This window comes from Chrysochloris asiatica, unplaced genomic scaffold (assembly GCF_000296735.1).
Source record: "Chrysochloris asiatica unplaced genomic scaffold, ChrAsi1.0 scaffold00022, whole genome shotgun sequence".
NCBI lineage: Eukaryota > Metazoa > Chordata > Mammalia > Afrosoricida > Chrysochloridae > Chrysochloris > Chrysochloris asiatica.
This window is the reverse complement of record NW_006408540.1, coordinates 24,735,658-24,746,291: the sequence shown is the minus strand read 5'-3', so window position 1 is coordinate 24,746,291 and position 10,634 is coordinate 24,735,658. Positions and strand designations below refer to the sequence as shown.

Here is a 10,634-nt window from a genome sequence, read left to right as displayed (position 1 = left end):
GTTTCCGAGGCTGTAAATCTTTATGGGAGCAGAAAGCCTCATCTTTCTCCCATGGAACAGCTGGTAGTTTCGAACTGCTGACCTTGAGGTTTGCAAGACTTCCTGCTTAGTATATAATTAATATGAATCAGGGATTGTTCTTAGCACAATTCATATTTAATTCAGAAAACAGTTTATAAGATATAGGTATTATTATCCGTCCTGATTTACAAATGAGGAAATTGAGGATTGGAGCCAGAAATTCGAATTAAGTTTATAAACTACAAAGCTAGAGTTCAAGCCAAGATTAGACAGATTTTTAAAACCACATGTTTAATTACAATTTTCTACTGCCCCTTATTTTAAAATCAGCAGTATTCACTTATTGACTCAACAAGTCGAGTCAGTTCAGACTCATAGCGACCCTAATGCACAAAATAAAGAAACTGCCTGGTCATGCACCATCCTCAACTGTTGTTACTTTTGAGCCCATTGTTGTGCTCCAGTGTCAATCCATCTCGTTGAGGGTCTTCCTCTTCTTTGCTGACCCTCCACTTTATCAAGCATGATGTCCTTCTCCAGGGACTGGTCCTTCCTGATACCATGTCCTAAACACACGAGACAAAGTCTTACTAACCTCACTTCTAAGGAGCATTCTGGTTGTACTTCTTCCAAGACAAATTTGTTTGATCTGGCAGTCGATGGTAATTTCAGTGTTCTTCACAATAATTTAAATACATCGAATCTTCTCTGGCCTTCCTTGGTTGAACATTGGCCAGTTTTCACATGCATATGAGGCGATGGAAAATACCATGACTTGGGTCAGGTGCACCTTAGCCTCAAAGTAATTTTTAACAGGTTGTTTGCAGTAGATTTGCATAATACATTCATCGTTCAATTTCTTGATTGCTGCTTCCACAAATATTCATTGTGGATCTAAGAAAAAATGAAATCTTTGACAACTTCAGTCTTTTCTCTGTTTATCATGATCTATTTATTTGTCCAGTTGTGAGGATCTTTGTAATCTTTACATTGAGGTGCAACCCATATTTAAGGCTGTGGTCTTTGATCTTCATCACTAACTATTTCAAGTCCTCTTTGCTTCCAGAAAACAAGTTGTATCATCTGCATATCGTAGGTTGTTACTGAGTCTTCCTCCAATTCTAATGCCATGTTTTTCACATGCACACCTTTCCTGATTTTAAATCATTCAATATCCCCTTATTCATTTCTAACAACTACCTCTTGGTCTATGTACAGGTTCCTCATGAGTACAATTAAGTATTCTGGTATTCCCATTCTTTGCAATGCTATCTATAGTTTGTTATGATCCACACAGTCAAATGCCTTTGCATAGTCAATAAAGCACAAGTAAACAACTTTCTAGTATTCTTTGCTTTCTGTCAAGATTCATGTAACATCAGCAGTGTTATCCATTGTTCCATGTCCTCTTTTTAATTCGTCTTGAATTCTGGTAGCTCCATGTTGATGTACAGCTGCAGCCATTTTTGAATTATCTTCCACAAAATTTTACTTGCTGTATGTGATATTAATGATATCATATGCTCATTCATCTATGCCAAAAACTTTGTAAGACATCTAACGATTTGTGGTCATTCCAAAGAAAAGAGACCCAACAGAAAGCAGAAGTCATCGAGCAACAATGGCATTGTTGCCAAAGACTTCATTTTGTTTGGATCCACAGTCAACACTCATGGAAGTAGTCAAGAAATCAGACGATGTATGCATTAGGCAACTCTACTGCAAACGACCTCTTTAAAGTCACTTTGTGTAAACCAAAGCATGACTCAAGCATGAATATGGATCACTTCCAACAGGTTGTCCAGGTAGTGGTCTTGCAAATTTCTTGGCATAGACGCATGAACACCTCCAGTACTCAGTTTGTTGAAACATTTCCATATATATTTCATCACTTCTTGAAGCCTTGTTTTTCTCCAGTACTTTCACTGGAGTTTGGACTTATCCCTTCAATATTATTGGTTATTGATATCTTGAGATGGTTGAACATTAACCAAGTCTTTTTGGTTCAGTGACTCTATGTATTCCTTCCATCTTTTTTTTTTTTTTTTTTCTTCACAATGCAACATCATTATAATTAGCTATGCACAAGACAACATCAATCAAAACATTACAAAATAGGAAACCATATATGCTCAATGGTATTTCCCAAGGCCTTACTATAATAGCCAAAGATTTAAAGAAAGGTAAAATTAATTATGGAATGACAAAATAACATTGATGAGGATATATCCCTGTTACAATAAAAATGTTGTGTTTGCTCACAAGTACCAGTATGGAAGAAACATCTAAAATTGGACATAAAGGAATCTTTTTACAGTGATTCCTTTCATGTATAGTGAGGTGTGAGACCTAACGGTTTTGCAACACTCCTTACATTTATAGGGCCTCTCTCTGTGGAATCGCTTGTATGTTCTGTATTATGAGGCACATCTGAAGGCTTTCCCACACTCCTTACATTTCTAAGGTTTCTCTGCACTGTGGATTCTTCTATGCGAAATGAGGTTTGAGCAATGAGTAAACCTTTTCATAGGTCCTCTCACCACTGTGGATTCTTCTGTGTCTTGTGAAGTTTGAGACTAGGCTAAAAGCTTTGCCACATTCCTTACATTCACAGGGTCCATTCCCACTATGTGTTTTCCCAGTATGAGTTTGCACATGCATACTATACTAGAAATATATGAAGGGTTTCCCACACACCTTACATTCATAAGGCTTCTCTCCACTGTGAGTTCGCATATATACAAAGAGGGTTGTGGGAGAAATATAGGCTTTTCTCATTCTTTACATTCATATGGCCTCTCTCCACTGTGAGTTTGCAGGTGTCTACTATATTTTGAGGACTGTCTGAAGTCTTTCCTACATTGCTTACATTCGTAAGACTTCTCGCCACTGTGGATTCTTCTATGTGCAGTCAGGGCTGAGGAATCACTAGAAGTTTCCCCACATTACTTACATTCATAAGGCCTCTCTCCACTGTGGATTTTTTTATGTTTTATGAGCCTTGAGGCTCATCTAAAGGCTTTCCCACATTGATTGCATTCATAGAGCCTGTCTCCACTGTGAGTTTGTATATGTCTACTGTGCTGAGCTCCTAACATTTAAAAGGCCTCTTTCTCTGTGAGTTCGTACATATGCAGTGAGGTGTGAGGCCTGCCTAAAGGCTTTCCCACACTCCTACATTCACAGGGCCTCTCTCCACTGTGAGTTCGCATATGTCTATTGAGGGGAGAGGACTCTGAAGGCTTTCCCACATTACTTACATTCATAAGGCTTTTCTTCACTGTGAATTCTTCTATGTGCAGTCAGGTATGAGGAATTAATAAAAGATTTCCTACATTCCTTACAAAGGGCCTCTCTCCACTGTGAATTCACATATGTACAGTGAGGTCTGAGGAAGAAACAAAGCTTTCCCACATGCCTTACATTCATAGGGCCTCTCTCCACTGTGAGTTCGCATATGTCTTTTGCAGAATGAGGACTCTCTGAAGGCTTTCCCACATTGCTTACATTCATAAGGCCTCTCTCCACTGTGAGTTTGCATATGTCTACTGTATTGGGAGGACTAAGTCTTTCCTACATTGCTTACATTCATAGCGCTTCTCTCCACTGTGGATTCTTCTATGTGCAGTCAGGGCTGAGGAATCCCTAAAGGCTTTCCCACACTCCTTACACTCATAGGGCCTCACTCCACTGTGAATTTTTTTGTGTCTTCTGAGCTTTGAGGCTAGGCTAAAGGCTTTCCTACATTGATTACATTTATGGAGACTGTCTCCACTGTGAGTTTGCATGTGCCTACTGTGAACCTTAAGGTCAGCAGTTTGAAACAACCAGCTGTTCGGCGGGAGAAAGATGAGGCTTTCTGCTCTCGTCAAGATTTACAGCCTTGGAAACCCTGTACAGGGTCACTGTGAGTCGGAACTGACTCCACAGTACATAACAACAACAATTGTGCTGTGAGGAGTCCCTAAAGGCTTTCCCACAGTCCTTACCTTCATAGGGGCTCTCTCTACTGTGGATTTTTCTATGAGCAGTTAGGCCTGATGAATCACTAAAAGTTTTCCCACATCTCTCCCCACTGTGAGTGTTTACATGTTAAGTAATGGAGGAGGCCTCAGGAATAACTTTCTTACATTCAGAAGGCTTCTCTCTCTTATGAAAGTTAGTATTTAAAATAAGAGATGAAGGGCGAGTATCCATTCTAAAACATTCTTTACATAAGCATCCATGACCTTCGACAGATGTCCAAAAGGGTGAGAGACTACAGAAAATATCCATCCACTTGTTGAATTTATACCCTTCATTACTGGTGATTGCTGAGACAGGATACTTGTGGGGTCGACATACAAAGAAAGCCTTTCCCACAGCTTACATTTATGGGTATTTTTTCCATTATGAGGTCTCACAGGAGTGTTCACATGAGAGGGACACCTGTAGTCTTCTCCACAATCATACACTGACTTGTACTGCTTCCAGTGTGAGCTCTAATATGGTGTGATCCATGAAGGCTCCTCTATAGTCACAACATTCAAAAGGATCTACTTCTCTGGGATCTCCTTGGTGCACAGTAACATCAGGAATAGGGCTGGAGGTTTCCTCATACTGGCTGACTTCAGAACATTCAGAGATTCTCGATTGCATCAGTTCTCAAATGTCTCCCCTGGTTGTCATGGTGATCCTTCCAGCCACGTGATTCTGTGATTTCACACGGCTTGTGTAATGACTAGGTGTTACTCTTCAAAAATTGTACCACTATATGCTCACTGGGTAACTTTTCTCCATCATTAAGGTTTCCAGCCACTGAACCAACTGAAGCTAGGTTTCTCAAGGTCTCCATCATCACGTCTCTATACAGTTTTCTCTGAGCAGGATCCAGCACATTCCACTCTTTGTGGGTGAAGACCACGGCCACATCTTCAATGATCACTGTACCCATTCCCCAGCTCCACCTTCGGGAAGTCTAAGAGCAGGTCCCCGACAGGAACCGGAGCTCCGTGGATTCAGGCCAAGGGACGGGAGTGGACGCGGAGCTCGGGGCACATTGGGAACAGATGCACAGCAGCCATCCACGCCTCAAATCCTGGTCATTTGTGGACCCGAGTCGCCACTGGGCTCCTCTCCCTGCTCCACGTGTGAGGCCGGAAAGGGAAGGGAGATGGGCGGAATCAGTGGGCGTGTTCCCGGGGGACACCTCAAATGTCTTCCCCGGTTGTCAAGGTGATCCTTCTAGCCATTCGATTCTGTGATTTCACCGACTGAAGCCAGGTTTCTCAAGGTTTCCATCATTATGTCTCTGTACAGTGTTCTCTGAGCAGGATCAAGCAAATCCCACTCTTCATGGGTAAAGACTACAGCCACATCTTCAATGATCACTGTACCCATTCCCCGCTCCACCTTCCGAAAGTTTAAGAGCAGGTTCCCAACAGGACCGGGAGCACCGCGGATTCAGGACGAGGAACGGGAGTGGACGCGGAGCTTGGGGCACATTGGGAACAGACGCACAGCGGCCATCTGCTATTCTAATCCTGGTCCTTTGTGGACCAGAGTTGCCGACTGGTCTCTCCTTTGTGGACCAGAGTTGCCGACTGGTCTCTCCTTTGTGGGGATGAGAAGCTCACTTTGCCCCGCGGGGACACACACCTCGTGACCCCGGGACGAACCGACATCCGCATCCCTCCGGAACCTCTGGAGGGGCGGGTCTTCCTGGAGAGAGAAGACCTTGAGTCTCCCAGAGGGCGGAAAGAGACAAGGGCATGCAGGAGAGAGGGAGAAGTGCCCTAGGACCTTAATATCACATCTTCTTTTGATACTTCCTGCATCATTGAATATTTTGTTCATAGAATCTTTCAACATTGGAATTCATGGCTTGCATTTTTTTCTTCAATTCTTTCCGCTTGATAAATACTGAGCATGTTCTTCCCTTTTGGTTTTCTAACTCCAGGTCTTTACATATTTCATTATAATACTTCACTTTGTTTTGAGCTACCCTTTGAAATTTGCTGTTCATCTCTTTTACTTCCATTATTTCTTCCAGTTGCTTTGTTGTTGTTGTTATGTGCTGTGCAGTCGTTTCCGACCCATAGTGACCCTGTACAGGGTTTCTGAGGCTGTAAATCTTTCCGGATCAGAAAGCCTCATCTTTCTTCTGCAGAACAGCTGGTAGTTTTGAACTGCTGACCATGCAGTTTACAGCCTGATTCGTAGCCACTATGCTTCCAGAGCTCCAATTGCTTTAGCTTCTGTAAATTGTAGAACAAGTTTCAGAGTCTTTTCTGACATCCCTTTTGGTCTGTCTTTCTTTTGTCTTTTAAATGACTTTTTGCTTCATCATAATGTTCTTGATGTCATAGCACAGTTCTTCTAGTGTTTGGTCATTAGTGTCTAAGGCATCAAATATGTTCTTGAGTTGGTCTCTAAATTTAGGTTTGATATATTGGAAGTCATATTTTTGGCTCTCATGGACTTGTTTTCATTTTCTTCAGCTTCAGCCTGAACTTGCATATGAGCAACTCATGGTTTGTTATAGTCAGCTTCTGGCCTTGTTATGGCTGATGAATTGAGTTTCTCCATCATTACTTCCCATAGATGTAGTCAATTTGGTTTCCATGTATTCCGTATGGTCCATGTGTATAGTCACTCTGTATGTTGTTGAAAGGTCATACAAATTGAATAAATTAATTGTTCTCGCAAAATTCTGTCATGTGATCTCCAGCATCATTTCTGTCACCAAGGCCACCATATTTTGCAACTACTGGTCCTTCATCTTTGTTCCAACTTCCACATTCAAAACACTATTAATTATTAATACATCTTGATTGAATGTTTAATCAATTTCAGATTGAAGAAATTGGTAGAACTCTTCAGTTTCATCCTCTTTGGCTCTAGTGGTTGGTGTGTAAGTTTGAATAATAGTGGTAGTAACTGGTCTTCCTTGTAGGTATATGAATTTTCTCCTACCTCCTACAGCACGGTACTTAACGATACATCTTGAAATACCTTTTTGATGGTAACTGTGATTCCATTCCTCTCGAATTTGTTATTCCTGACATAGATTACCTGGTAATGATTGTCTGATTCACCATGGCCACTGCCTGACATTCCAGCTCACAAATGCCTAGGCTATTGATCTTTATGTGTTCCATTTCATTTTTTGACCACTCCCAATTTTCCTAGATTTACACAGCGTACATTTCACGCTCTGATTTTTCATTGATGTTTGCAGCTTTGAGTTGTGCCCCATCAGCAAATGAAGGTCCTGAAAGCTTTGCCTAATCCACTTCATTATGGCCAACTCTACTTTGAGCAGGCCTCTCTTCCTCAGTCATTTTGAGTGTCTTCCAACCTGAGGGTCTCATCTTCCAGTGCTACATCTGACAGTGTTAATGTTGTTTTTCACAAGGTTTTCAGCGGATTAACCTTCAGAAGTTGTGTGCTCTCCTCCCTAGTTCTACCTTAACCTGAACACCCCACTGAGACCTTTCCACCATGGGTGACCCAGCTGATATTTAAAATACCAGTGTCAGAGCCTCCAGCATTATAGCAACATCCAAGCCAGCACAGTACAGCAAACTGAAAGACAAGTGGTGGAATATTCACTTAGTGCCTGTAATGTCCCCAACACTAGTCTCGGCACTAATGGTCCAGTCAGTGAACAAAGCCGACCATAACTTCTGCCTTACTTTCTGGTGAGAAGAGATGGACAATAAATAAGCAAATTCAGTATGCCAGACGGAGATAAGATGTGGGAAACAAGATAGGTGGGGGGCCAGGCTGAGGAAAAGTGGGCATTGTAACCCAGGTTAGGGAAGGCAGGCTTCCTTGAGCAAAGCCTTGAAGAACTGAGCAAGGGCACCTTGAAGCAGTCTGGCAGGCACCTGACAGGTGAAGGAACTAAATAAACTGGGAAATCAAGTCAGCTGCCATCGACTCCACTCCGTTTCATGGCAGCCCCATGTGTGCTGAGTAGAATTGCTCCACAGGGTCTTCAAGGCTGTGACCTTTCGGAAGTCCATTTCCAGGCAGGTAGAAGGAGGAACAAGTGAAGAGGCCCTGTTGGAGGATTGAGCCTTGGGTGAACCCTCAAGGCGAGTGTGGCTGGGGTCTGGTTAGGAGAGGAAATGGGAGAGGAAGTAGGAGAGGCCCTGCGGTGGACTGGAGAGGTTCTGCGGTGGACTGGGGTTGCCGAGGCAGGCCATCCAGTAGGGCCTAGGAGGCGTGTTTAGTCTTGCTCGGAATGAGCCGTTGGAGGGGCTTGAGAGGAGCAGGTGTGATCTGACTTCCGGTTTAAAAAATGCCTGGCTTCGTTGATGAGACTGCGGGGGCTGGAGGGGGCCATTTGGTTAGGAGATTGTATAATCCCGTGAGTGGTGACGGCACCTACACTAAGGCGGACATTGCGCCTCGAATGTTTGCAGCAAGGGTTAACAGTGCCATTGCTCCTGCAGAAGTCAACGGAAGGGGCTGATCTCTGGTTTTACTTTCTCAAAAGAAAGAAGTCTCTTTATTTTAAGTGAATATTAGAGTTTCTGGTGTGGGGCTGTAGGAGAAGCACTGACAGTTCACACCCACCAGCTGCTCCTCAGATACCCTACAAAGGGTCGCTGTGCATCGGAATCAACTAGATGACATTGAACAACTTCAGTAGTGGTATGGTGAGCATGTTTCAGTGACGCACGTTCTTTACGTAACATGCTGGCCTATCAGGCGGGTTTGTGCAATTTTATTGGTGTTCTCACTCAGGCTTACCTGGGACTGCCAGTGCAGACCTGAGCGGCCTGGCCACCTGTGTCTAGGGTATAATAACAGATTTTCGTCCTATCGTTTGTATCTTAGCTTAAAAGAAAACATACTGTGGATTGTGGAGTACGTTGGAATGTTTATCAGTATTGCTTGTTTTTAATTCTCTCTAGCTTTTCAGCATTTGCTATAACAAGTTATCTAAGCTGTCCCAGGGTAGCAGTGTTAATAGTTAAGTGTTGTACTGCTAATTGAAAGGTTGACAGTTTGATTCCACCCAGCGGCACCTCCGAAGCCAGGCACTCTTGCTTCAGGAAAAGTCCTATGAAGTACAGTTCTTCTGTAGAGGCAAAGTAGGAGCAGAGGCCTGGTCAGTGACCTAGGAGAAGTTGTTCCCAGCATTGCTCTTCTGGTTTATGGCTGACCCTTTTCATGTGAGGGAAAGTCAAAAGGTATTGCTACAAAATTATACAAAACGACCAAAATGTGAAGGCACTGCTTTTCAGTATCTCGTCCATGTAGGTCTCTACACTTCTGAAGGCAGTGTTTCCATTTCTCTAGCCCTTCCTCCAAGAATTTGGTTTACACCATGTGAAAAGTGTAGTTTGGGCATTCTTGAGGGACTCAAGTCATGTTCATTTTCAATGTTCTCTGAATTTTAGGAACAAAAAGAAATCTAAAGGGGCAAGATGAGGACTATAGGGTAGATGGGGAAAGTTTCCCAATGAAATTCTCATAGGATGGCCCTGGCTAGCTTCGAAGAATGAGCAACTGCATTGTTGTGATGGAAAATAATTCTTCAGTGCAACTTACCTGGCCTTCTTCTGTTTTGTTAAAATGCCTTCATAATAAGTCTCCAAGATTGTCCTTCCAAAACTATGAAGGTCACCCTTTGGGAGTCCTCTAAAAAACAGTCGCCTTGACTCTGCCTTGAACCGGCCCAGCAGATCCTCTTAAAAACCATTGTTTTGAATGAACCTTTTTAGTTGGAGGCCCCCCAACAAGACCAGGACATGTGTATTTACTGGGAGAGCTTGTCTGCAGTCATCCGCTGATCACAAAGACCTGCTTAAACACATTTTTTTTGGAATAAACCTGTACGTGTATAAACTGGAATCCTAGTAGCAATCTGTTTTGACTTGCCACGCTTAGAAATAGTTCTAGCAACCTGGAGAACATAAAAGAAAGGAGCATGGTACGTTTTCCAAATGCTGAAAGTGGAATGAACAACACAAATAGTGTCAGTAGGAAAAGGTCCAAAGGATTCATAGACAGTTCCTCTCTCTGGCAAGAAAAAGTCACAGTGTTTTTGTTGGTTGGTGGAGAGGAACTTTAATGTTTTATTTTGCATGATTTAAGTTTTTGCAAGCATGGGCTGATATGCAATAGTTAATAGTATTGTTACAGTTACTCCTTTGGCTAGAAGTAAGGCCTTTTTCCATGGAGAGGAATATCCATGTTGTGTTACATTGCGTTATAAGTACTAATATGTTATACACTTGTTGTTGTTGTTCCTAGGACTTAGAAGAATTCTGCTTCAGATTTTGCATAAACCATTTGACTGTAGTAACACAAACTACAGGCTTTGCAGAAATGGACCATGACCTTCTGAAGAACTTCATCAGTAAAGCAAGCCGAGTTGGAGCTTTTAAAAATTGATCCTCATCTGGATTGCAATCAATGACATGAACAAAATGTATATGAATTGGTTGAATGGAAAACTGGTCTGCTTTGTAAATCTTCAGCAAATTCACACACACACACACATTTAAAAAAAAAAAAAAAAAAGGTGACAGCCATGACAAGCCTTGTGGAGTTGAGGTCTACACTGAGAGACACGGGCTCACCAGGAAGCAACATGGTACTCAATGAAACTGGTT

The 10,634-nt window shown here is 42.4% G+C and overlaps 2 protein-coding genes across 4 annotated transcripts in view; one reads left to right on the top strand and one right to left on the bottom strand.

Moving 5' to 3' along the window:
- The window catches only part of RCBTB2 (regulator of chromosome condensation (RCC1) and BTB (POZ) domain containing protein 2), an 84,372-nt gene extending 73,956 nt beyond the window's left edge, over positions 1 to 10,416 (top strand). For all 3 annotated transcript variants that reach the window (XM_006837644.1, XM_006837642.1, XM_006837643.1), the window contains one exon: positions 10,273 to 10,416. In XM_006837644.1, the coding sequence (XP_006837707.1) occupies positions 10,273 to 10,413 (141 nt within the window). In that variant the 3' untranslated portion in view covers positions 10,414 to 10,416. The remainder of the gene's footprint in view (positions 1 to 10,272) is intronic.
- On the bottom strand, positions 3,120 to 4,954 carry LOC102824537 (zinc finger protein 429-like). The gene is made up of 4 exons (XM_006837670.1): positions 4,872 to 4,954; positions 3,955 to 4,096; positions 3,599 to 3,824; positions 3,120 to 3,319 (listed from the first exon to the last, which is right to left on the bottom strand). Exons 1-4 carry the CDS (start codon positions 4,952 to 4,954, stop codon positions 3,120 to 3,122), a joined length of 651 nt encoding a protein of 216 aa, XP_006837733.1.
- Positions 10,417 to 10,634: the final 218 nt, after the last annotated feature.

Coding starts and splice junctions, on each gene's coding strand:
- LOC102824537 (XM_006837670.1), bottom strand. CDS start 4,954: ATGGGTACAGTGATCATTGAAGATGTGGCCGTGGTCTTCACCCACAAA. Junction 3,825..3,954: donor AGCACAATTGTTGTTGTTAT/GTACTGTGGAGT, acceptor GCTGACCTTAAG/GTTCACAGTAGGCACATGCA. Junction 3,320..3,598: donor GCGCTATGAATGTAAGCAAT/GTAGGAAAGACT, acceptor ATACCTGACTGC/ACATAGAAGAATTCACAGTG.